General features: G+C 43.5%; 2 protein-coding genes across 2 annotated transcripts; both read right to left on the bottom strand.

The window, feature by feature from the left end:
* Positions 1-13,812: 13,812 nt before the first annotated feature.
* gadd45ga (growth arrest and DNA-damage-inducible, gamma a) lies at positions 13,813-15,481 on the bottom strand. The gene is made up of 4 exons (XM_049578344.1): positions 15,328-15,481; positions 15,114-15,215; positions 14,794-15,004; positions 13,813-14,626 (listed from the first exon to the last, which is right to left on the bottom strand). The coding sequence occupies exons 1-4, from the start codon at positions 15,378-15,380 to the stop codon at positions 14,513-14,515; spliced, it is 480 nt and encodes a 159-aa protein (XP_049434301.1). The 5' UTR covers positions 15,381-15,481; the 3' UTR covers positions 13,813-14,512.
* Positions 15,482-19,429: 3,948 nt separating this feature from the next.
* creb3l3l (cAMP responsive element binding protein 3-like 3 like) lies at positions 19,430-27,042 on the bottom strand. Its single transcript, XM_049578331.1, has 10 exons — positions 26,885-27,042; positions 24,710-24,850; positions 24,198-24,591; positions 23,859-23,956; positions 23,562-23,654; positions 23,086-23,192; positions 21,966-22,034; positions 21,792-21,876; positions 21,584-21,677; positions 19,430-21,058 (listed from the first exon to the last, which is right to left on the bottom strand). The coding sequence occupies exons 2-10, from the start codon at positions 24,848-24,850 to the stop codon at positions 20,664-20,666; spliced, it is 1,476 nt and encodes a 491-aa protein (XP_049434288.1). The 5' UTR covers positions 26,885-27,042; the 3' UTR covers positions 19,430-20,663.
* Positions 27,043-27,375: the final 333 nt, after the last annotated feature.

Below are 27,375 nucleotides of genomic sequence, written 5' to 3'. Positions count from 1 at the left end.
AGATCCAGATCAAAGGAGGCAAACCCTCGGGGGACTTGTGTGTGCGTGCATTTACGAATGTTTGCGTGTGTTTGAAGAGACATTCACTGCTTCTGTATCTATGCCAACAAAGGGGATTTGTATTTCAATGGAGGACGACTCATGTCTGGCTTTGCTAAGATAGAGAGCTGGAGGAGCTGAAAGGATGTAGTATGGCACAAATGCTGTGTGCTGCAGACAGCACATACACTCAGTACAGACAGAGCACAGTTACCTTGACAGGGGTAGGAGGAGGATGGTGGTATGGGAGGGAGGTGGTGGGGGGAGTGAAACTGCAAACTGCAACTTGTAAGTTGTGTGGGAAAGAAAGAAAGAAAGAAAGACTCAGGGCTCATCATCTTAAATCAGACAGTGAATTTCAGCATTATAACCTCATTAATGAGGCCGGAGACACCCTTTCATTCGCTGTAGGAATTTAAGTTCCCTTACGCTCATACACACACCCACCTCCCCAACCTACTCACAAGCGCACACATACGCAATCAAAGCGGGACGCTCAAAGCCTGGGTTCTTTCGCTTCGCCCACAAAGGCAACAAAGTCTGTCTTTGTCACTTTCCAAGTCAGACGTCAATGAGAGTTTGCCCTGCTCCGGGGCCGTGAATAAAGCTTGCCCACACGGAGCCCCCATGTATATCTGCACATTAGTGACCACCCACACACACACACTTGCACACTGTACAGTACTGTTAAGGAAATTATTATCTAATAAAGACAAACAGCAAATGCAGAACTTCCTAATTCCTCCTCCTCGCATGCAAACAGTAGAGTACATGCAGGCATGTGTACAGAGGGCAGACACACGCTCTGATACACAAAGATCTACACAACCGGCCGCACACATTCATGCAAACCGACAAACCTACGGATCCCCTTTGACTTCGTCTGCGGTTCATGTCTGTGAGCACACGTGCATGCCTGGGTTTGCTTGCAACAGAGACAGACTGGCTTGGAGTCAGTGTACAGTAGTTGCTGGGTAGAGTTAAGGAGTCTGCAGAGGATGTTGTGGTTGGCTCGCCCTGTTCTTTGTTTCCCAAACTGTCTGTCTGACACTCGGCTGTTAGACCGGGACAAAGGAGCCACTTTAGATTCACACTGTACTCAAGAAAGAAGAGGTTTGTCTGAGGAGAAAGACTGTGTGTTCTGACTGCCTGCTTTATGTTGTGTTCTCTTCACTTTATATGACTTTCTCCAACAAACTGGACCTGGGCTCAGTGTCTCTGTCAACCGCCACTCATGTTTCTAAAGTGGCCTCAAGCAAGACACTGAATCTCCAGCTCCACAGGGAGGGACAATTCTAAATCTCATTTCACTTCCCAGTGGAGGTGGACAGAAACTTTTCGTCTAGAGCTCAATCCAGTCGGTCCATGTTGCTGCTACAGATGAACTGTCACTCAATTACCACATCCCAGTTTTCCAATGATTACACAAATGTGATTGCGCTCACATGCCGTGGACAAAAAGAAAAAAAAAGTGGATTACTAATTAGATTACCTCTCTCCTGCCCTGAGGGCACTTTCAGCTGAGGAGCTGCTTTAAGACAGAGGTAACAAAGGATTGATGTCGATAACAGAGATGCCCCTGTTTTAAGGAAATAAACTGTAAAAGACACACTCACACATGCTCATGAAGCTACTGTTTACTCGCTGCAGCTGCTTCCTGTGTGGCAGGTAACACGTGGTCCCGACTGTGTATCAGTTGTTTCTCACACATGCACGAGAAAACACACACAGAAACACAGACCACACTTACACTCCTTTTGGTCTTTACACCTCTGTAAATATATGAACATGTTTGCAGATCACTGATACTGTTAATTAGTTTATCACCTTAACCGCTATAAGGAAATAAAATGAAATACTAAAATATAATTGGCATAAAAATTGTTTGAAACATGAGAGAATATTGTAGGAAGTCCACATATGGCTTGAATTTTGTTTGTGTTCTAGCCTGTATGAGTTTATCATATTATATAATTGGATAGATAGCAGAGCTGCTGTTTTTTCGTGTGTGTCCACATTGATAAAGTGAGTGTTAACTGGAAGACACCAACATCCTGACGGTAAAGGAACCTGAAACAGGGGACAGAGCCAGCAATCAACCCGTCACAACAATGACAGCTGTATAAGGAAAACACACACGACCACACGTACTCTCATGCATGTGCACATACACAAAAACACACACTCAGGATACTTTAAGTGTGACAGTTGCTCATGCGCAAACACACACAGCCTGAAGTCAAGAAATGAAAACAATGAAAATGCTTTTGTCACAACAGCAATAGTGAGAACAAACATATCAGGCACACATACACGAACACACAGACAGATACACACACGTACACTCCTCATAACCCTTCACCGGGAGATTAGACTGTTGATTTTTAATTGGCTTAGCGGCATGTGTTTGTTTGATCCCGGTATTATTGCCCGTGTGTTTTCTTCCTTGAGTGAGCTGATTAAAAAATCTCCCCCCGTCAACACACACTGCCAGATAGATACCACTGCTTGATTAATTTACACACACAAACACACACATGTCATAATCCCCACCCTCCCATTGGCTACTGTGCCTGCACTGTTTCCAAAGCAACATTGGAATGCCGGGTGTGTGGCGCCGCCCCTTTCAGGAAGGAACCGCATGTAAACAAACCCGGCATGTGCAGCACTTTGTGCTCTGTCTGAAACTGTGGTAAACAGAGTGTGACTCTGGGCGCTGGCAGACTGATGCTGGCCTCTAGGATTACATGTTATTACACTGCCTTTAAGGACTTTGAATATTTGTAGTCCTGGACATGTTGTTTGTGTGTGACTTCATGAAACGGAACCATCAAATCTGAGCCAAAATTTCGGTTCAGTCACTGGAGGAAAATGCTGGTATTGTAAGGCACAAATGAGTTACCTTTGTACATTTCATATGTGTCATATCAACATTTCTTAAGTGACCTAGTTGTGATTACATATGAGCTGACTTAGGTGGAGAGGATGGTGGATGGCATGACACCTAGATGGAAAGGCTGCCAACCTGCAGACCACTGCTCAAGATCAACAAACAACAACACTGGTTGTTTTTAGGGAGACATTGGTGGTGTTTCCAGCGACAACTGTCTCACCAAAAGCGAGTGTTTTTTGGTGAGACAGTGGCGACGCTTCCAGCGGTAATTGTGCCTCTACAAGGAGTGTTTTAAGCCAAAACATGATCTTTTCCTAACCACAACTAAGTGTTTGTGCCTAAGGATAACCACACATTAACCACAGTGTTACTGAAATGTAGTTTCAACAAATCCGCCACAAAATACCGTCCAAATTTTACATATCAAATGTGCGATGCCAACATTTATTCTGGAAATACAGTCGAGAAATTACTGACACAAAAAAATGCATTATACTGCTTTTTGTTACAAATGGCAGGGAACCAAAAGCTCTGCTGCAAGACAACAACAGTTTGACATCAGTAACGGAAAGCAGGTGCAGATGCATCATGCACAACAGTAGTGTCAGTGACCTGTCCGCCAGTGTCACAGCTTTCAACTACCCCTGTCATCTTACGGGCTGTCCAGTCTTTGGGTGCGTGTTTACCGCTGCAGCCAAGATAACGCAATATGGCCTTTCCACTGCAGGCCAGCAGCTAAAGGTAACCAAAGTTCAGGAGCTTTAGCACCCGGCAGAACATAACAGCTGGGAACATTTTCCAATGGTATGGCCTCAGTGGCTGGACCTGAAAGTCCTCCTCTGTAAGTGAAAACAGAAGGGGGAGGAATAACAAGGTTATTAAAGAACATAACAGCAGATAAACACATCCATAACAGTGATCAAAATACCCACACACTGAGACACCTATCCCATTGAGCAAGAACTCCCAACAGCCAATCGAATTTCTGTTACCAACAGCAACAACTCCTGTTTATGCCTGCCTGTAGCTGATCCTGCCCTCTGATTGGCTGGTACCCGAGCAGTAGAGCACGGCCCCTCCCCCCTCTCGCGCTCTCCCTCTGCCTGTCCCTCTATCCCTACAGATTAAGTAACACCGGCAAAACAAAAAGAGCTTATTTTTGTTTTTCCATCAATGACAAAGCACCCACACAAACACGGAGCTTGTTTAGATGCGAAGGTATCTGCTTTGTGATGGCACAGAGAAATGTGGAGGTACAGAGGCAGGAGAGTGGGAGAGGAGGCGGGATACATTGAACCACTGTTGCCATGCACCCTCACTGTGTTACTAGGTTAAGTATGGTATGTTGCTATGAAAAAAAGCCAAGTGCAAGGAAGAGGGGCAATTGCATCACTCCCTTGAAAAGTCCTTGAAAAACATGTCTCTCTCCTTTTGTAACCCTGTGCAAAATTCTAATTGCACTTTCAAATTGTCCTCTGGGAGGAAATTCAAATTGAAATGCTGCATGTGGTGCTACGGTGCGCAAACTTATAAATGTTCTCTCATGCATGAAAGGGGCTCTAACCCTCCTCAGTGTTTTTGCTCATGACTGCAGCTCATTGTTTTGATGCATGATTTGTGTTTATGAGTCTTGCCGTTGTTCCTCTTTGCTGCCGGCAGTTAAGGCAAGGAGTGCGAGCACGCAGCCAGCTGCTGTTTGTTTTGATCCGACACTGAGGCTGTTGTTCGAACAGAGGCACCCTTAGATAAGATACATTGCCAAGAACGTGGTCAGTTAGTCCAGGTCTGATGTTATTACGCAATACGTCAGTGGTTCAAGGAGCATGTTTTCAGCTCCTAAGAAATCATGTAAGAAACACATGCGTATAGGAAAACTGAAAACATGTTGTGGTCAAGCCTATCAGCAAGGTTATCACATGCTTTCCTTGCTGTGTGCATGTTTATCAATGTGTGTGTGTGTGTGTGTGTGTGTGCTCAGTTTAAGAGTGTTCACAATCTGCAACAACACATTCACACACCCACAAACAAGAAGACACACCGTTTCAAAGAAAGTCTTCTTGTTTGTGCATGAGCAGGAGGCTGTCATGCTGCATCATCATTCCCCTAATAACCCTGACCTGTAATGGAGTGACGAATGATAGAGCAGAGGCAAACAAGGCCTCTGTCAGGGATCCTCCTCTGCCCTTTCCTTTACTTCTCTATCTGCTTCATCTCTGCTGGTTTCTTCATCTCCTGATATTTTTCCTCTCCTCCCTCTCTTCCCCTCTTTGTCTTTTTTCAAGTCAAGGCAGGCCGTGTCCCTGGCTGCTCTGCCTCACTCGAGGTTTCTAATTAGCATGTGAACTGAAAGCAGAGAGGCAGTCTGGCAGTCACTGTTTACTCTGCGCTCACTCCCTTTCTCCCTCTCTCTCGCTAGCACTCTAAAAAAAATGTCATGCTGCCTTGACACCTTTGCACTGGCTGTCCCCAAGCACAATATGAACTTCCTAACTAAGAACACAGCAGCCAGTGTACCAGAATAAAGCACTGGCATTGCACATTTGAACATTTCATACTTATCATAACATCATTATCAACATCTCCAACTGGCCAGCTAGCATCATGACGGTGTTCCGGTTTCCCTTTCTTAATGACAATTACAGACAACCACTGGTGCTGGTGTGGACAGTTAGTTCCTCCTACCCAGGCGTAGAACGTACATGGAGGTTGGCTGTTGGCTGCAGTGTTTGCAGTGGATTCATGTGCAACTTTTTGGTTGAGACATCGGCCATGTGAGGTGATGCAACCAATGTTGCATTGCTGCTAGTTCTCTGATGTCTGTTTGGTGTGTCTGGGCCTTTAAGTGACATGTTTATGAGCTGACTTTGTCAATAGCAGGTGTAGGGGAAGGTATATGGCATGTCACCAAGGTGAGACACCTGCCAAGCTGCAGACCACAGTGTGAGATGAACAAAGCTGGTTGTGTTGTGTTGTGTTGTAGTGAGTCACTGCTGTGTGTCCAGCAGCATTCTAGGCTCTAGTTGTGAGTGATTTATTGCAACCAGTCAGTGTATTTCCAGCGGCTTTTTAGGCTCCCAATGTGGATGGTTTTGTAGCGGCCCGTTGCTGTTTTCTAGTTGTGGTAGTGGCACGAAAAGTGGTTGTTTTTATGGAGACATTGGTGCATTTCTTGCCAAGATAGTGGCATAGAAAATGTCTGTTTTTGACTGGAATATCGCTGCAATTCCTGCCTAGATAGCGGCATGAAAGGGGATTGTTTTTACTGAGACATCACTGCATTTCCTGTAGTGATAGTGGCATGAAAAGTGTCTTTTGTCTCCGTAAAGTGTTTTTACGGAGATAAGGGCACAAAAAGTGGTTGTTTTTACCAAGAGGCAGCTGCATTTTCTGCAGGGATAGCGGCGTGACAAGCAGTTGTTTTTACTGAGACATTGCTGCATTTCCTGTAGGGATAGTGGCATAAAGAGTGTCTGTTTTTGACTAAAATATCTCTGCATTTCCTGCCTGGATAGCGTCATGAAAAGCAGTTGTTTCTACTGAGACATTATTCCATTTTCTGCTAGGATAGTGGCATTAAAAGCAGTTGTTTTTTACCGAGACATCCCTGCATTTCCTGCAGGGACAGTGGCATTATTTTAAGGCAAAACATATTTTCCTTACTATAACCAAGTGTTTTTTGTGCCTAAACCTAATCACATTTAGTTTTAATGTATCCTCTGCATAATAACATGCAAATGTGCAAATGTTGATATATACAATGCCAACCTGTTTTTCTGGTGATCGGGTTGAACATAGAGCTTTGTTATTTGTTGTTTACTTTCTTCTGCATTGTGCTTTCTTTGTTCCATGCTTGTTCAGAATCTTGATGTGACTAAACAATTCACTAACTCAGTGAAAAATGCCCCTCTGTTTCTTTCTTCTCTACGGTATATGTGTGCATGCTACAACATTGCTCTTGAATTAAACAGTCCCCATCGATGAGTATGAGTGTCGCTATTTCAGATACTACTTTGTTTAGCCTGACATAGTCCTGCACATCAGCATAATGGAATGTGGTATGTACACCATGCATGCAATGTGTCTATCTCTCTCTTTTTTTTTACTATCTTTCTATCTATCCTTGAATCAACCCGGTCATCCAGTCTGCCCTTTCTGTCTGCATGCCAGCACAGATCAGAGACTCTATCATCAGATGAGCAAATAGCTCGCAACTTCCCAACATTTTATTTGTATGTCTGTCTGTCAGCAGTGTTTATCTCTCCTTCTCCAGGCTGCACTTCTATGGCCATGTCTTCCGGGCCTGCTGCTTAATACTTGAGGACTGCGGGCTGTGAGAGGGGATTCCTGGCGTGGATTTGAGTACATGTGCTTCTGGAGGGATAAGCTCAGCTATGTCAGTAATGTGTCAACCCTGCGGAGGTTACAGGCTGCTCCCCATATTTGGCAAATCACTTAGCACTGGCCCACCTCAGCCATACTGGCAGCCGCAGTAAACCAGAAAATATGAACAGAATGCAGAGGCAGACTGGGGATACGGGTGGAAAGCGTGAGTGAGAAGTAAGATACATTCATGAATTCATTACATACCAACATTTTTAGTCAGTGAAAACAAACTTGGGGCTTTATTGTAAGTGTTTCGACACTATGTTTGGCTCATTTTCTATTTTTGATTTCTTCTCTCCTCTGTTTTTTCCTCTGCCAGACCCTGCCCAGTGAGACACTAAGACCCTGAAACTCTCTGCGCTGTTTCAAATATCTTGAAATAGCCTTTGCCTTTTACACTTATCTCATTGCGGCTCATGTTAAGAGGCAAGCCCAAAGCCCCAGCCTCAATTGATCAATGCATCTGGCATGAGATCACTCCTTGTGGACTTGGGTCAAAATCTTGAGGGTTACTTGTTGTTCCTTCTTTTTAATGTTTGTTGTGATGGTGTTTATATCATGTGAAACACCATTAGGCCGGATCAAATAAGAAATCTGGCACTTGGGCCGTGTCATCTAAGTTTAGCTGTTGAGATGTACAGGGTCGCTGTGACCATGCGATCATAGGATCATACGATATATTTTTTTAAACCCAGTGACCTGGCAAAAAGGCAATGAGGGCATACACATAATCTTGTTTATGCTAATAATATAGACATTGCACTCGGAAATCACACATTTCATCCAGTCAATCCATTCACTTGCTACTGAACAAACACCCTGATGCAATCCCAGGGCAATTTTTTCAGACGTACCAATTGGAAAGCAAACATCCAAATGATTATATCCTGCACAAATAGTGGAGTGAATATTTTCCAAATTTAAAACTCTGCCCAGCTGCTATATTTAAGATGATTGTCTCATCGGATTTAACCAGAGGACCAAGAGTAGCATTTCACATTAACAGCAGTTAAGTGTGTGTCATGACCTAATATGCAATGACCTGCTGTGTGTGTGTCACTCTACCCCCCAAGGGGACACGGTGGATTTCTAAGCGTAGGTCAGGTGTTTGTGTGTGTGTGTGTGTGTGTGTGTGTGTGTGTGTGAGAGTGAGTGTGTTTGTAGCCTGGTCACCCTACCCTTGGCTCACACACACAGCTGTTTTACTCTGATTACAGGCTTTCTAGAAAGACAACCGCGATCATTTCTTCTGAACTGAGAGGTTTGGATGATGTGATCTCATCTCTTCGAGTGTGGTGCGGTCATCCCAGGTGTCCAGGTGTGTGTTTATGTGTGCGTATGTGCATACGCTTCAAAATTTACAGCTCTACCTCAACCTAACCGCAACCACAATACTCAAAAACCACCTGCAAAAGGTCATACTGAGAGATTGAGTGATTTCATGCAAACGGCAGTGTGTGTGTACATGTTGCTGTACTGGAATCACCTTGGTCACCACAGCGATGAGAAATTCCCTGCGCTGTGAGTTGAAGACGTTTTGAAAGTTGCATATTGTGCTGGCTCACCACACGGCCTCTGAGGCCTGAGCTCACTGTAAGTTGAGCAACAGCAGGAGCAGAAGCAGCTAGGGTGCAGCTCATCTCTCCAGTGAGTGACACATACTTAGATTAGAGACACCCAACACCAGCCATCCATCTATCTATCTCTCTCCCCTCTGCCTGCCAGAGCCAGCTGGGCCATGAGCTCATGGTACCAATCTGGCCACGCGAGAGAGAAAGATAGAGAGGCTCGGAGCAGGGTGGGGTGAGAGGGGATGCTGCCTGCCAGCTCATCGTGTAATCGCATCTTGCTGTGGTTACTGTAAGTGAGATGGAGAGGGGAATGGGAAGAAAGGACCACAGCTCCCCATGAAAGTAATGGCTCTGGGAAGGGCGGAGTATCACTCTGCTGAAGTCCCTCGGAAGCATTTAGCATTTACAGTTGAACCACAAGTCTGGGAATTATATCCCAATATGGAAACACATACTGTAACATTTCACCAGGGTTAAAATAGGCAAATAGCAAACATTATGTGGCATTATAACACCACAGGAGAAATTATGTTGCTAAAAACGAACATCTAAAACATTGGCATTGTGCATTTGATGTCTTCTCTCAATATGTCCAAGTGCTCTGCCTGCATGTCCAACAGAAGGGGGTTTAAGTGTTTGGGGATTTTGGTGAACTTTTTGCAAACAAACCCAAAAGCATGAGTATGGAGGGAACGAAGACTGAGCTTTCAGATTCAGTCAGCAGAGAGTGAAAGTGAAGCAGCATTCGCTCCACTATCAGACCACAGATGAAAGTATTGCTCAGTCAAACTCAGTGGTCCTTAGTGACTGATTCATTTTGGGACTTTATATTTCAGTCTCTAACTACTTCTGCTCCTAAATCGGCCTACAAATTGTTAAAGGAATAGTTCAATATTTTGGGAAACTAATTCACTTTCTTGCTGAGAGTTAGATGAGATGATTGATACCATCCTTCAGGGGTGGGGCATAAAATTTTGGGCCTTGTGCATGCATAACTGATGTATTCAGTCAATTTTACTGTAGTTAAGGCACTAATTACTTAGAAATAAAAATTCCAAAGACACACAAACTTTTCATTCCAGGCATTTCAAGGTCCCTCCTGCCAACCTGGTCTCACTCTGACGTCAGCGCTTGCAGTGATGAAAAAAGCTGCCCTTTCACATCAGCATGATACATGGCTGGTCTACAATGAAAGTTAAGGCAGCAAAAGTCCAACTAGTGCAGGTGGGAGGGATGGTGCCTGGGTCCAACAACCATAACTTTGACCTGGAAGGCTGTTGTTTGCTTCCTGTGTGTTGTTGAAGGAAGAAAAACTCAATTTGCAGTGTTGTTTGCTGAAGTAGTGCATTTATTTTGAAAGAGACTGTATGCCAACTGTACATTTACTGTGAAAATTCAAGTGTATTTTAAAAACAGACAATGCATGTGACAGGCTGAAGTTGACATGGCGTCCCAGAATGTCAACAACCAACACAGAGTACCTTGAATGTCATATCTAGATGTGGAAAGTCCACCACCAAACGTCAATATATGACGAGGTCGGAGTGAGAATGTGTTGCCCCTCCCATTAGGGCCCTGGGTATTCAGTCCCACTTTCTCCCTATGACACCCTTGCCACTCTCATAACCTGGATCCAGCACCAAGTCTTGTTGTCACTGGGTGGTTGCCAGGTAACCATCACATCCCCCAGGAAGTCCCTGCATTCAGCTAATAAATAGTCCCGCACATAATCTCTTTGAGCACAGCCAGACAGGCTGTTTCCTGGCTTTTATGCTAAGCTAAGATAACTGACTGCAGGCTTCAGCTTCATATTGACAGACATGAGAGTGGTACCAATCCTTTAATCCAACTCTCTGCAAGAGATTGAATAAGCGTAAATCCTGAATTGTCGAACAGTTGGTTTCAAGTGGAAACAGACACCTTTTCACGCCCCTGGCATTTCCAAGTGGTAGTGTTGGCGCTGCTGTTGCAAAGACAACAGGATCGGCCTGGCAACTACCAACAACACAGGATCAACTGCATTTGGTTTTGCACAGTTACTTTGGTTGTTCCACCGTCCTGAACATACACTGATACTCTGGTAACTGGGGATAGCTACCGATAGCTACAGAGGACAACAGCAGTGCTATCCTCTCACTGTTTTGGTTGCATGATGGTTGCTCTTCCTATGCGCTGTAAATCAAGCCCTCATTTTCCTGGAAGATCGTATCCATTGGCAGACAGAGTTGCATAATGAAAGCAAGGCTTATATGGAATCAATCTAAATGTCATTATTATTCTATTGCCATCACACTGTGCAATCAACATGCAAAACACGTGTAAATTCCCACTTTATGAAGGTTGTTCTGAGTTGAATACCCTTTAATCATCTAAGTAAAAGTGACTGTAGCAGGCCGAGATCCATCAGGGATAAACAGAATATTTTGTCTGGGGATATGTCCCATGTGAAAGAGAGGAAACTCGTTATCTGCACTTCATATAGGAGGAAAAAGAAAACAGTCTGGGGATAGTATTCATGAGCAAACTGCAGCTTGATGTTTACCATCTTTCTGTGCCACAGTTGAAAACACTAATGTTTCTAAGTCAGAGCACACATCTGTCTGGTCTCGCTCCCCTCCCTCTCAGTGTATCGTAGCTCTAGATCTCTGGCTCAGACCTCGTGCAGACAGTCGGGCTGCCTCGACAGTCTGGAGTGTTGCTTCAGGCTTTGGCACCACAGCCAGCGCAGGGAGAAGATGTTTATTAACTCCATATAAATAGCAGCAGCAGCGGCAGAGGAATGGAACCTTTTACAGTAGCCTGAGTTTTTTTTGTTCTGTGCTGGCCCACATACACCTGTCGCCAAAAGGACTACAGCACAAAAAATAGGCGTGTTGTTGTTTTTTTAATCTTGCATGAGGCTTGCATGTGTTGCCGCTATAGAAATGAGGGTTGAGATAGCAGATAATGCAGGCTTCAGTGATGCAGATGTGGAGAAATTAGGTTTTATGGAGCACAAAGACCAATCTGATCTATCACTAAGTTCATCAATATAACATTTATCCAAAGTAGGTCAAGGTTTTAGTCGACAATACTCTTTAATTTTAACTACCATGCACTTAGCCAACGCTACTCTGTTTACTCTAAGCACATAATAAAACAGTCAACATTTATATTCTTGAGAAAATGGGTCTTATCTGGGGCATTAAATATTGCTTTATTCCAAATATAGGTCAAGATTAGACACGATTGCCACCGCTATTGTTGCTGGTGGTCCTTTTTCTCCATGGCAACTGAAAAGGCTGCCTGAAGAACACTGACCTGCATAGACAAAAATCCCTGAACATTTTGGGTGCTTTTGGAAACATGTGCTCCTTAAAAAAAAACAAAAAAACTTAGTCCTCTGTTGTTTAATGTAGGAATATTTTTAAATGTGTCCCAACCTTCCCAGTGAGTTGGCTGGGACTTTTGATGGTAATTTTCACAAGATGTTGTGTTTCAACTTTCACTCAGACAAAGGCTTCAGGTTTGATCATAGCGGAGTCTATAGTGGCAACTGCAGACTATTAGTCATGACAAGCCACACTAGTGTTCATATCAGTGTCTCATATGACTGTTATTTCAAATGTAGTTACAGTTTTGACAGCGCATGTAGGAAAATGACTAGTTTTGTAAGCATGTTATAGTAATTTACTTAAGTCTCCCGTGTGCCTACTCCTGCAGATATTAATGCACATGGAAAGCCCCTTTATTTCTTCTCTGCAGCTTGTTTTTTGTAACCCTGTCTAAGTTAGGCTTCCTCTGTTCTAAGAATGCTGAGCAATTACCTGAGATCAGTCTTAGCAGAGGACTGCCTCCTTTGCTTATGTGAGTGCTGTGTGTGTGTGTGTGTGTGTGTGTGTGTGTGTGTGTGTGTGTGTGTGTGTGTGTGTGTGTGTTTCTGAGCATGTATGTGTGTGTCTGTGTCAACGTGCAGATACAGGTGTCTGCCCATGCTTGTGCGCATTTGTGCGCCCATGCGTGCACACATGCAAGGTATGACCAGCGGTTGGCTGAAGTCCGAGGGGCTGCCAAGAAAACGCGAGGAAGTGTCTCTGAAGTCTGCTGAGTCTTTGATGTGGGCCTCTCTTTACTGTCAGCCTCAGCTCAGAGCCGACCACAACACTCACACACTTCCCCTTACCTGCCCCTGTTGATCTCACTGCCCCTCATTCTGCAACAGCTCAGCTCCGATTCCTGTAGATTTTCTGCTGTGTGAATGCATGTGGCTGTACGTGCACGTGTCTACAGGAATACTAAACTTTCCCCACGTGTGTTGCCGAATGGTTTGCATGGATTTGGTGAGGTGTTGCAGGATTTATTAACCACAACTTTTGTGCATGAAAACCAAGTGTATGCAACACTGTAGATTTCCTAACAGTGCATATCTGATATGTAAGGTTCAGCACTCTACAGTAGAGCAAAGGTGAGCTATTAACACCACACAGTCTCAGTTTTCCACTTGGATGCACAGAACTACATCTAAGCACACTACCCACTGACACACAGACCTCTCTAGCCTCGGCTGCCTGTGCACAGGAAACAAAAGAAAGCTCTCTCCTGCAGGCCCCCCAGCCTCGGCCTTGTTTCTGGCTGCAGCGATTGTGCAAGCTGTCGTGTAAGGCAGCTGGTCTGTGAGCAGTATATAAGGTCAGCGCCTGGAAAAAGTCACAAGCGTCATCATGTTGTAACTACTCTTATCTCTCCATTGAATCTCGCAGCCACGAAATTTTCTGTCAGCCACCCACATTTTTACTCTTCATTTCTGTTTTACTGGGTAAATGATGTCGTGCAACATTTCCTGATGCTTCTGTATCTGTGCAATCTGCTGTAACCTCCCACGCTCTGCTGCATCTTAGCTACATTAGGGTTTAATGTAAAGGAGAAATGACATTTCTGACAAGAGAGTGTGATTTCAAATATTTATTCACAAAACATTAGAAAGTAGTACAATTCAATCAATATTGCATTTTTCTCTGCATATTTCAAAGCAGAAATAGTCCGTGATACAGTGTCACAGGTTCAGATGCAGCTCGAATCAGGATTGCAAGCAATGTCTCTGCTTACTCCAAGAACTTCCTGATGGCTGCACTGGAAAAGAAAAGTAAAAGTCCATTCAGACATGTTCAGATACCCTCTCTTGACCAGCATCTTCCTCTTTGCCCTCTCTTGAGATTCAGTCCAGCCTTTGCACTTTCATAAGTCCATTTCTTGCAAAGTCTCTGTGACCTCCTCTGCTCAGTTCCCCATTGCCTTTATATCTAGGGCAGCAACTGGGTCGCCACTTCTCATCTATTCATGCACTCTGCAGTACATTCCAAATCCTTCTCAGTGTCCATCAGGCTCTCTGTCCACTCCACATCCACCTGACCCCAGTCCACACTCGACTTCTGCACTTGACCCCTTCCTCGGGGTAATCCAGAACCAACGTGCTGACCCAGAATGCACTGGAAGGTTGTGCTCTTGCAGGGGGGTTATAGCCACAGCCTCTTAATCCAGACATGTGAGGCAGAAAGGCTTGACACCCCCATAACTGAGGCTCAGCTCCTTACTTTCTTTTCATCATCTTCATCATCATCATGTGAAGCATTGTTAGTGGAATGTCACTTCAGCGCTCTGGGAGTGTGATGGTGGGCACCCAGTCATACACGCTGCGGCTCTCCTCACAGAACAGGCTCAGCTTGTCCAGAGCTGGGTCTTTCCATGGGTTTGCACTGGGGCTCTGGAATATAAAAAGGAGAAACATATTTAGAGTCAGAACACCATAAACAGACATGCAGTAACTTGGCAGCGTGTGCGCAGTGTTCAGACAGAGGCGTGAGGCATGCATGATTCACTGGCTGCCAGCTCCTCGCTGACTGACTGAGTGGGTGCTCCCGGTGAACGTACCGTGACAAGAATGCAGTGCGCGTCCTTGGGCTCGCCGGTCTCATCTGCGCTCACGAGGTCGGCCAGGCGCTCGATGTCATTAACGCGCACCACGTTGATGTCGTTGTCGAAGCAGAAAGCCTGGATGAGGGTGAAGTGGATCTGGAGAGCGATGTCGCACTCGTACTCCTCATCGGTGGCGAGGACGCAGAATGCCACGCTGTCTGGGTCACTGTGGGACAGACAAGAGCGCTATTTAGAGCACATTCTTTCATGCGTATGCGTAAAATCCAGAATAAATGTAAACTGTTGTTAAAAATATCACGAATTGCAATACTTACACATTCATGACTTTAGCAGATTCATAAACTCCAACTGTCAGGTAGTCCTGCTTCTTAGCAGCGACCAGCAGCTCCTCCAGGGCTGCGCCTGCACTTTGCATCCTTGACAAAGAAACACACACATCATCAGCACACTCGGCATATTTGGCTAAACAGGTATACAGCATTTAAATAAAAGATTGTAAAACGTTGTATCCGTGCGTAAAACACTCACCTATCTGCGTTTTCCATTGTGTTCTCTTGTCCGCTGATCTCTTCCAGAGTCATAGTTATAATCCAAAGCGCGATCGGGCTCTTGCAGTAAGCAGAAAAAAGGGCTGTGTGTGTGTCTGAGTAGTCTCATGCGTTATTCTGAGCTCGGAACAGGCTGTGGGTGGATTTATAGCAGCTCAGCGTAGTTTCTCGGCAAGGGGCGGTCTTTTCCGTTCCTGCCTCCTACCATTGGCTCGGAGCAGCCGGGGTGAGGAAAGCAGAAGTCCCCGGGCAGTAACTCGGAGCTTGTTGACAACCCCACGTGGGGGCAAGATTACAACCTTTCAAGAAATTCCCCCCCTCCACCCACCCACCACCGATTCCTGCTTGCCTTGTCAACATCCAGCATCACCACAGTGAGCAAAAAAAAACTTAAAGTCCTGTTTACGGTGGACTTTCAGAGTCATTGCAGACTGTAACCTATGACACAGTAAAGCTTGAACCCATTGGCTTCAACTGAATATCACATAGTAAATAATAATCTGGGGTGTTTATGACTTGAATTGATAATGCAAACATATGAATGAGGTGCTTTCTGAAGAATAAACACAATGTTATTTTTAGTAATGCGATTATTTGGGGGTTGTTTACAACTCCATCACTGAATACCCGGAACCTGCCCTGTGGTTCTCGGTTATATAAATGTTATCCACCAACTCTGCTTTTCCATGACATGTTATAAGGCAGATCCATGTCCGGCCATCCCACAGGTGATAATGTAACCGAATATTCAGATTAGTCAATGGAAAGCTAGTGAGTAAAACATGAGTGGAATCGGTGGTGAAATGAATATATCCCATGATAAGCTCTGGAACAATCTATTAAGGACTGGACTTCCCCAGCTTGGGGAATCACTGCTGCGTTATATATAGCTCATCCGAACTTTCCCTGTAGTCTAGCCTTGCCCTGAATAAACAGGTTGTTGATGGCGCACCTGCAGGCGCGTGCAACAGGTTACCCAACGCACTGCTGCTGCTGCTGCTCTGTGTGTTTACAGTCGACACTACTAAGACCTGCAAGCCTGTCCTGACCCAAATAGATGTCTTGATGGTGTGTTTGGAGGTGTGACCAAAAACAGCTTGTGGCCGGCACACGCCACTTTTTGTTCTCCATGTTGAAAAGGGAGCTTTAATTGCCGGGCTGACTTGACGCGTGTCGTGGAGACTTTGTGGCACAACAATACGCACGTCCTCCACCTGCCCCCCGCTCCTTTCATGAGGCTGGGGGATGTGTATGTGTGTGCGTGCGTCTTTACGCGAGCCCCACACTCCTTATTACCCTACTCCATTCAGTGCCCCGCGGCAGATGCCAGACAGATGCGCGTGGGCCCCCCCCTCCTGCAGCGCCACGTGCCGAGACCAGGACAGTTTATCTTATCAGTGGGTCTGCATGTTTGCATTCAACATGATTGGCTTTATAGACAGATGCAGAAGGCTGTGCATGTTTACACACTGGCCTTAACTTTAAAATTAACTATAAGCAGAGTAGCCTACGTAACAGGCATTAATGCCACACAATAGGAGTCTAAGTGCCACAGCATGGGTCTGATTACAGGAACATTTCACTCTGAATGTTGTTTTCTTCACGACTTTCCTGATAAATGATGACTCAAATAATAAACCACGCTGACATTTACTAAAATGCAACTAAAGATGCCTGACCTTTAACCTAATCTACACCATCTATGGAGCAGCACAACACAACTCAGTGTCACAAATCCGGGCTGACACTGCCACCTGCTGGTCATTCAGAGAGTGATCTTTCCTCCTCTCACTACACAACTAGTCTCAACATGTTGAATAAGCTCATGAGTCATGCTTCCAACATTGTGACTCAGCAGCAGCCAGTCCCTTGTAACCCGTGTTGTTATTCCCCGACAGCTGAGGTTACTTGTAAAGTCAGACAAATATTGTTTGCCAGGCAGGGAGCATGACTACAGGGGGAAATGGAGGTAGGAAGAATTAGGATACATAAATAGAAAGAGTGAGTGAAGTTTGTCAGGAGAAAAAGCAACAAAATCTTTGAAAAAACAGTTGCCTTGAATATCTTAAAATGACCCTCTATTATCCATACAAGTCACATAAAATGTAATTTATGTGTGTCAAAAACAAGGCACTCTGCTTGTCAGATAAACAACATTACATAAATCTGTCTTGTATCCCAGAGCTGTTGGAATTTTATGGCTTTTACAGTCATGAATGCAGTAGGCAGTTGAGCTAAGAGGATGGGGGGAAATCCCGGGCTGCCTGCGAAAATCCCAATAGAAGTTAAATTAGAAACAGTCTTCCCACATGACTTCGAGTAAGGTGCCTAACTTCAAAAAACTCTAATGGTCAGAGGCTGTGGTAAACAGTTCCAGACTGTGGTTGTACTTCCGGTAGCTCTAATTCGTCTTTGAAGATATCACAAAAATGCCACCGCAGGACTGTTAGAGGAGAGTTTTGTGGATAACGAAAACGTACGGAAGCTGAGAAGAGCATTTTAAGCAAACTTATAAAGGTGTATAGAGATAACCTGTCAGGTAAATCCTGTTAACCAGGGGGGTCAAACTCATTTTAGTTCATGAGCCACATAAAGACCAAATTCTTCTCAAGTTGGCCAGATCAGTAAAACCACACAATAACTTATAAATGATACTACCTACACATTTACCCTTTCTTTTGTTGTAAAGAAGAGCATGTACATTCTGAAAATACCTATTTACAACCAGATGATAAACAGCCTGAGATATCTTAAGAAAAATAAGTGCAATTTTAACAATTCATTCTCCATAAGCGCTTGTCCTGTGCCGCCTTACACTCAGGCTGTATCATTACATGTGCATTTGTACATATATTTCCACCCCTGTGTAGAAATGATGACATCAACACACCCAACTAGAGTGGAAGCTACTGAAGCTGCTGATTAAATATGACCACAGTAAGTATTAGGGTTACTAACTGTTTAACTTGCCCCTGAAGCCTGGCACCTCTTACCCTTCACAAGTGCATCAATATTAGGTGTGCACAGTCATCCAGAGGGCCTGACTTGACCCTTAGGTGGGCCAGTTCTGGCCCCCAGGCCGTATGTTTGACATGTTTAACAGTTGAAAGTGTATCCACACTAATGTCTAGCCCACTGGTTGCCAACCTGGGGGTCCCGACCCCCCCTAAGGGTCACCTAGGGGGGGTCACTAGTCTAAGGGAAATGAATAAATTCAGTGGGCCTATATCTCAGCATTTCATCCAGTTCTGTGAGGTAAACTAAATGAAACTGTTATTTTTAGTTTATATTGTTATTCAAATATTAAGATCTCACAGCATAAGGGCATAGTGAGGACGTGCAATGTTTGCAGAGCCTTCACTCTCTGCTTAACAGGTTTGTGCTGCTTTGGAAAAGTACACAATTTCTCAAAAAAAAAAGAAGAAGAAAGAGAGTATAAAATGTTCTTCCAAATATCAGGAAAAGTCATCTCTGATGCAATATTTGGAATCACCCGTTTTACACAAACTTTTTTTTTTCAAGCTGGCATCAGTCTGATTTAATGGTGACACACATATTGAGACTTGCACTGATGACGACTTTATAATGATGATTTCATACCTAATATCTATAATTATGATTTTTGTCTAGTCATTTTATTAACTTGTATTGTTTATTACAGCGCTGTTTGATTTAACGATCTATGGATACATTGCTGCTTGTTTTTTTTTTAAAAATTGTGTCTCGTAAGGTGTCTCTTGAGTGCGTTAAATAGCGCCTATGAATAAAATGCACTATTATTATTGCATCCACTATTTGGGTAATTGGTTGTGTTGCATTGTTACTGTTATACATTAAATATAACAAGACATATCCATAAAATATGTCACTTAGTCAGGGGGTGTCATTTTACTCAGTGATGGAAAAGGGGTCCCTTAAGGATAAAAATTTGGGAGCCACTGCTCTAGCAAACTGTCTCCTTTCTAACATTTAATTTTTGCATGTTTTGCATACTCAACAGCTTCCTCAAGTCAAAAAATAAGGTTCACGGTAGACAGGTATCCTTCTATTCCTTCGTCAGTAACAGAGACAATTCTTAGTCATTCTGATATATAAAAAGTTTATTATTATAGATGTCCAGACATGTCTTATACATAAAGAGTTCCAATGTACAGCAGAGCTACAATCATTTAAGCGTATTTACAGTTCATTCTCGGACTATGTCAAATGTCAGTGCATTTGTTCAACATGATCAACACTTAAAATCTCATTGACTGTCGATTATAACAAAAAGCAGTTCCAATACCATTTTGATTCCATGTATTACTGATAGTAACATAAAAAATACACAAATAAAATGACAAAAATGCCTCACTGACAAAACAGGTCATTACATTTTTGAGTATATTTTACTGCAACACCGTTTACTGAGCGAATACATCAAACCCCCTTTACTCTGTGCACGCACGTGCTAACGTATTTCAGACATGTTTAGAAAGGTAAGAACTGTCCCATGAAGTTGAAAAAGAGGTGACTGTGGGGGTAAACTGGGGTTGGCTGACAAAGACAAAGTCAAGGGATCAGTGTCTTGCTTATATTTTGACGTTTTTTTTCCTCGCTTTACTGTACAACATAAAAATGAAGCATTCAAAAAATTAAAATTAAAAGAAGCATGGATACCCTTGTTACAAGGGAAATACTAACAAACTTTACAAGTCTTCTAAATGGCCAAATGTCCTGCAATGGCTTAAGCATTACGATGGTCTAACAACCACTTTGATCAAGCTTTATGAGAATCAAGCAGCCTATGTTCTACTATGCAATGGATGTTTCTGGCTAATTTGGAGTGCACACTGGCAGACTAATTATTTTCACAATAATTTAATACAGGAGAGTCATTTGTGATCAAACAGACGAGTCAAACAAAGCTCCCCCTTGAATTTAGTGATAAATAATGATGCCATCAAGTAATACTTCTCTTGAAGTAATCTACTGCCAGATTATTAAAAGTTTTCCTGCAGTGTTGCCGACAAATTTGAAAATTTTGGTCATCAGCAGTAGCATCAAAGTCAAGTAGTTCGCACTGCTGAAATGTGGAAATCTCTCTGCGGTTCTTTTTGCCCACTGGAGCAATAAAAACAGAACAAAGTGCAAATAAATTAACAGTAGTACATGAAAAGGCTGTTAGAGGGGAAAAGTAGGGACAGACAGACTGATCCTATAGCTCCATAATTACTGTTATGTTCCTTTGATCCCTTTTTAAGTTTAGGCTTCTCTCTGGTACCTAAAATATGAATATGGCTCCCTCTGCTGGTTATACTGATCAACAGCTCCCTACTACATCTCATCTGAGCGATGTTGTTGTAATATGACAGACGGGGGATTTCGGTCTATCCAGTTATCCTTGGATCCTGTGACTTCGTACGCAACAGCAGCTTCTATGGATGCTTCCTGTAAGGCTCCGACTCCACCCGCCGGCCCCGGTTTCATCTCTGCCGCCTGAGCTGGACTGGGGAAGTCTGCCGAGGAGTTGCTGTTGACACCTGTTTCCGAGTCGGGCTGCTCCACCCTTTGAAAGTCGGGGGTGTGATTCTTCTGACCGCCGGAGAAGATGGCTTTGACGTTCTCCACTTCTGCTTGGGGCACTAGGAGAAGCTCCTCTTCTTCGGGCTCAAGGTAGGCTATGGCGTCTGTGCTTTCTGGTGGCAGCGAGCGCAAGGTCCGGGAGATGACTGCAAAAAAAAAAAAAAGCAAAGACTTTCATGGAATCCCACGCCATTTTTACACAAAGATCCCACCATAGTGCCGCAACGCAGACTCTTAAATATGCTTGGTTTGCTTTTTTTAAACAGAACCACACAACAGCAGCATAAAGCCTCCCCCAGTGTGGCGGTGATTGTCAAAACATCACACCCCTGCCAACTCACACTTTTTCCACATACGTTAACTTGGCTCTGTTGCTCTGCACTGTTACTACCACCAGCTTAAAGGTAAGGCAACTCTGCCCCCCCTTCATGTGTTCCTACCACTTATACAAAAAGGCGAGGCACGATAACAACACAATGTTCCCGTCTTGAGCAGGCAGTGTAAAAAGGGCTTCAAAACATTACTACACTGGCGAGCGGTCAAAGAAACTATTCCCTTGATAATCTACTGGGGAGAAGTGGTGCAGTCTGCTAGTACACACTGTGCATCCAAGAAATTCTTGGTATCAAAATAGCATGTCAAGAAAGCTTTTTCATTTTGAGGTAACTTACTGGAGGAGGGAGTGTAGAGTTCCTTCTGTTCTTTGTTTCCGCCAAATGGGTTGACTGACGGGAAGATGATGAGACAGAAAGACAGCAGGAACACCTGGAGGGCAAAGCCAAGGAGAGAGTGAGAAAAAAAGCACTGCAGCATGACAAAGAACAAGACACTTATTATGGGAACATTAATCAGGAGAGAAAGAGGAGTCAACAAATTTACCATGACACAAGTGCTGGTTGTGCTGGCCTTCATGGTCGACATCTTCACCATAGACTGTAGCTTCCTCAGTTGTTCTATCAAGGAGCTGTAAGAGCAAAGAGGACACAGTCAAAACAATTTCTAGATACATGTTATTACTTATTGATGCAGAGGCAATATCTCAAGAGTGCTTACATGTTCTGTTTCTGAAGCAACTGGACTTTCTTCTGCAGTTCCAGGTTGTGTGCAGTACAGATGGCAACCCTGTGGTAGACAGTGACTCAGTGATTAGTATATTTATCCAAGCAGACATAGAGTATATGATCAATGCTAAGACTATTGACTGTCAATTGACCTTTCGCTAAGCCCCACCCCTTTGTGATGGTCCGACAAGCTGTCACAGTAAGCATGGAGCTCACACTGTAACTAACTGCACACCCTGAAGAAATATAATCATATTGTTGGAAAACTGAAAGAGTGATTCCAGAGAGAAGCAGACAGAGGGGTCTACAGTATAGTTAGAAGCTAAAGACCAACTATAGGCTACAGATCACAGTGTAAAAGTGAACCACCACATCACTGCTGATCGCCACACAAGACAATGAATATAAAGGGAAACTTTGCTGATATTGAATCAGCTGTGTAGGGCAGGGATCTCCAGGGGAAGTGAAACAATGGTCATCTGCACACACTGCGATGACACATAGCTGGTTGAATATCAGTAAAGTTTCCCTGCTTCCCTTCACTGGTTCCTGTACAGCAGGGTTGGTCTTTGTTTCACTGTTATAATCATTAAAAAGCAAAAGCAGCATGTGTATACATTCAGTAGGCTATATCTTCAGTAGCTAGCTAGCTAACCCTACACTTTTCAGGGTTTGATTTTGGTTTTGAAACAGGGAAGAAACATATATCTTTTTCCAGCCTCTCCAGGTAATGAGTATCATTACTACATGATGTGTCCCAGGCACAACATTTAGCTCCAAATCCACAAAACCAGCCTGAAAATGAAGGAAATCTGAAACTGTGGGACCCTGATCTGAGCCAGTGTGGTGCTACGTCATGATTGGCCAGTCTGGGTCCTGGGGTGGGATTTAGTGAAGGGTCAATTCATCAATTCATCATTAATCATCAGTTAGCTGATCAACAGACAATGAAGTGGCAACTATGTGGCAGAAATGCAAAACACGACCCAGCTCCAACTTTTTATATCACTCTTATCCTAAGAACAGATGCAAAAATTCTTGTATCTATGTTAAAGTATTTAATAGAGATAATTCATTTCTCATTTATAGTCATTTTACACCCTTCATCTCACCTGTTTTCCAGTCCATCAACATAAACCTTCTTCTTCTTGCGGCTCTCCTGAGCAGACTGCTTGTTGCGGATCTTCCTCCTGACCCTCTTCAAGGTCCTCTCCTCGGCCTGTTACACAGAGAGGAGGCTTTCACCACAATGCTGACATGACAGATGCCGGCGTGTACATAACAGCCTTGAGCAGCTGTGCCGCAGACAAACAAAAAATCCATTTTTAAATAAAAAAAAATAATCATAACAAGATACAACACCAAAAATATTCACATATGGCCGATAAAAAAAGATAAGTTTGTTTTTATTGTATGATCATTGCTACAAAAATGAACAACAATATTATTCTGATGCATCAGCAGCATGTTGTCTGATTATGCTCGTTATTATACAAACATTTACAACATTTGGCAGATGTTCTTATCCAGAGCTGTTCACAAGCTGCCAATCAGCTCAAGTAAATAAACATTTCCCGGCATAAATTACCTTCGTGAGAGGCATGTGTGTGGGAATAGTCACTCCCTCTTTTCCCAAAAGCCGCTTCTCCTCCTCAGTGAGCACAATCTCTTTAAACTGGAACTAAAGGGGGAAAAGACAAAGATTTTTATCGACTGTTCAAGATGGTACCACAGTTGTGGTGTGCAACTTGCGCAACTTGCAAAGAAACAGCTCACCAATCATGTCACAAACATGAGTCAGGTATACCAAACTCAAACTCTCAGTCTTCGTCATGCAAGCTTTAAAAAAAAAATCAGAAATGAGGAAATAGTGGAAAAAACTGACCTGGTCTGTTTTGCTGGCCTGTGTTGAGTCTTCAATTGCCAAAGTGCAGGGCAGCTCGTCTGTGATGTCCTCCTCCATTGCCTCACTCACCAAATCGTCTGACACAAGAGAAATATATTTGACATAAAGTTAATCTGCCATACTGATCAGCGAAGTGCCCCCATCATTGATTATGTATGCAGCAGCCCTCACACAGAACGTTCACTTAATCCATGTGTTTTGTGGGGATTTAAGAGTCTATCAGGCAGCTGAGTGGAAAAGCTATAAAATATTCAAGTACCTAAGACTACAGGACTCACAAGTGACATCAGAATCACAGAGCTCCCGGAGTTAACATACCCAGGTCAATGAAGACATCTGTATCTGGCTTCTCTGCCCTCACACTCTGCAGGACATCCACGTCCCTGCCACTGCTCTGCAGCAGAGAGTAGCTGTGATCCGCCTGGACTGTTAAGACCTCCAGGCTCTCTGTCTGCGGCTCTCCAAAGGCCAGGGCGGGGTCCGAGTGCACCGGGCTGGGCTGGGAGTAGCTGGGACTGGGCACAACGTCGCTATCGCTGCCTTGGGGACTCGGGCATCCCAGAGGGTTGTTGTTTCCAACTCCAGTGCTGCTGTCGTCGGATATGCCGCTGTCGCTGCCCAAGGGAGAGTGAGAGGGACAGATAGCACCCATGTTGTCCTCTCCCTCTAACAAGCTGGACAAAAAGTCCTCTGTATCCATTCCTGTCAGCATCTGAGAGAAAAAAGTGCTGCATTAGCTTTTTACCAAGACTACATAGGGTTTAAAAATACAGTGTTGGACAGCAGTCCTCCCCTAAAGTTATATTTCTTTTCTGTGAATGAAGTCTTACATCTTGCTCTGACAGCCAGGATTCAATGAGCCCATTCTCATCTGGGAAGAGAGGCTCAGTGCATCCATCCTCTCCGCTGTGGAACAGCAGGCCTAACAGGTCTGTTCCATCCATGTCTGGAAGGTCGTCACTGACTGACATCTGTAACGACACAGCAGCATATAGATCACACCCTTTGCATTAAATGTAATATTTGTTAAAAGCATGCTTTGCAGGATTGTCAGTTACTCTTTGTAAACATGCTCGGAGGGGAAAGTGAAAGTAAAAGCAAAAGCTTTTTTGCCTTGCTATATTTTGCTGGTTTGGGGTTTTTTTGTTGGGATTTTTTGGATTTTTTTTTTATAAAGCCCTGAGCTCAGCTGAGTTCTCTGGGGCGACACCAATAAATGTCCCAAGCACAGAAAATAAAAAGAAAATAAGAAAATACAGCACCACACGTTTCTAGTGGGTCATAAGTGATGACTGAGAGGGGTTACTTCTATATGAGTCTATACATTGGTTTTTAGGAGCCTGCATTGCTTCTTTAACCAATTTATTTATGTTCATATCGTAAGAGAATGGTAACACAGGTATTAAGTCAAACTACACACTGTCTGGGATGCTGGGTCACATAGGGCTGCAACTAACAATTATCTTCATTGTTGATTAATAGGTCAATTACTTTAATTAATCTATCCGTTGTGTCTATAAGAAGTCAGAAAATGGCCAAAAATGTTGATCAGTGTTTCCCAAAGCTCAAGATGATGTCCTCAAATGTCTTATTTTATCCACAACCCAAAAATATACAGTTTGCTGTCACAGAGGAGTATAGAAACCTGAAAATATTCTCATATAAGAAGCTGGAATCAGATCATTTTTGACTTTTTTTTTCTCCTTTAAAATAACTCAAACTGATCCACTGATTATAAAATTAATGAGCAATTAACTTAATATATGACAACTAAATAGTTCTACAGAAAAAAAGTCAATTAACCAATTAAAAGAAAAACAACTGTTTTATAAAGACAGTTATCTGGGGAAAAAAACTATTTGCTTAAATGCTTTTCTCTCATCGTGTCACTTTGACTTATTATTCGGACAAAACAGTCAATTTAAAGGCTCTGGGAACCTGTGATTAAACTAAGAAACAAGACGATCAATACTGAAAATAATTGCTAGCTGCAGCCCTGCAGATAAGTGATGCATTTTCCTGAACTAATCTGACAGATCTAGCTGACTGCCTCTACTTTCTCGACTACCACACAATTGCTTATCAGAGATCTTTCACACACCTCAGTTATGTCTCAAAGTCCCATAAGTCATATAAATAAATCATTACATTTTGTTCATTATCACTCTGCTGAAGTATCTGAGATATTATTACCTTGACACTTGAGTCACACGACAACAGAAAGGTATATTAAATGGAGCGATGGCCCACTAAGCTCCCACTTTACTGTAAGCATCTGGTTTTACCCACACACTGAGCTCCATGTGCAGCCTGCAGGTGCATGTGCATGCTATTTTGACTGCAAGTTGTTTAAAGACTTCAGCAGCCACAATATTTAGGGAGGGATCTTAAGTATGACAGATGATACTTCCGTGTCACTGAGTCAATAACACGTATACTTAAGAGCAATGTCAACATCTTACCATATTGCATCATTGCTGAGATCCCATCATGACCTCATCGTATACAGAGCTCCACCCCCCACACGCCTTTGTCACGAGACGTGAATACAATATCAAGTGTCAAAACAAATAAGACGCATTGCCTTTAGTGAATTCAAATAAAGGAGGATTTCTACGCAACAGTGCTTGTAGAGATTAAAATAAAATGAATGTGAGTGCAGTCCGGCTGCATGGGGTCTTTGTTGTCCAGCAGAATAAGAGCATTGTCTTGCAGCACAGCCGTTTAACACAAGCCACACATGAAATGACCTAGTTAACGTAGCAGTGAACACATGAGCAATTACAATAATGCGCTTGTGGTTTTAAAAAGCATAAAAAGCGACTGCATTATAAACTGCAATGGCAGAAAGAAGGACATGTCTGAGGCTAACATCAATTAGCCGGCCGGTGTGTTAGCTTAATATTCCTGTCATTATCTTTATCACTCAGAGGGCGTGGTCCCTCGTGACATTAAATACAAGGAAAAACTTTAAAAATAGTAAATGTCGACACTTGTTTTCTTACCGTTTGATGGCCGTAAACAAAATACCATTCGAGTGAGGTCGTCCGGGTGTCTCTGTGTTTCTCCACTCAGCGTTTCTTCACTGCTACAATCCACCGTCACAGCGCTTCTTCCTGAAACCACCTTCCAACAAGGCAGAAATTGCGTCATCACGTAAAGGCGGACGTTGGTACGTACGCTTCTGGTTGGAAAAGAAGGAAACGTGGTCGTGGTGCTTCTGGGAAATGTAGTCGATCAACTGTGTCTTGTTTTCTACATATAGACCGTTTCAAACTGGACAACATAAACATTCTAAATGGATCCCTTTGTATTTCCTGTTTGAATGTATGTTAATACAGAAGCTGACAGGAAGTAAACAGGGACCAAAGTTGTTGCCCTAGCAACAGAATAGCAATGAAACAGTCCATACACATGGCAGCTACCCTGGAAATCCAGAGTTCTTGCGAGAGCACAATTTGCTATCAGTAATGATGCTCATTCTATGCCCATGAAA

This window comes from Epinephelus fuscoguttatus, linkage group LG6, assembly GCF_011397635.1.
Source record: "Epinephelus fuscoguttatus linkage group LG6, E.fuscoguttatus.final_Chr_v1".
Classification (NCBI taxonomy): domain Eukaryota; kingdom Metazoa; phylum Chordata; class Actinopteri; order Perciformes; family Serranidae; genus Epinephelus; species Epinephelus fuscoguttatus.
Note: the sequence above shows the minus strand (reverse complement) of the source record. Positions and strands in the feature narration are given on the sequence as shown.

What these genes read in the sequence shown, in the direction of transcription:
- gadd45ga (XM_049578344.1), bottom strand. Translation starts at nt 15,380, where the DNA reads ATGACTCTGGAAGAGATCAGCGGACAAGAGAACACAATGGAAAACGCA. An exon ending in TCTGCTAAAGTCATGAATGT is followed by an intron (nt 15,005 to 15,113) that starts GTAAGTATTGCA and finishes TCTGTCCCACAG; the next exon opens with TGACCCAGACAGCGTGGCAT. An exon ending in CGCACTGCATTCTTGTCACG is followed by an intron (nt 14,627 to 14,793) that starts GTACGTTCACCG and finishes TTTATATTCCAG; the next exon opens with AGCCCCAGTGCAAACCCATG.
- creb3l3l (XM_049578331.1), bottom strand. Translation starts at nt 24,850, where the DNA reads ATGTCAGTCAGTGACGACCTTCCAGACATGGATGGAACAGACCTGTTA. An exon ending in CCTGGCTGTCAGAGCAAGAT is followed by an intron (nt 24,592 to 24,709) that starts GTAAGACTTCAT and finishes TTTTTCTCTCAG; the next exon opens with ATGCTGACAGGAATGGATAC. An exon ending in GTTGATGGACTGGAAAACAG is followed by an intron (nt 22,035 to 23,085) that starts GTGAGATGAAGG and finishes TGTCTACCACAG; the next exon opens with GGTTGCCATCTGTACTGCAC.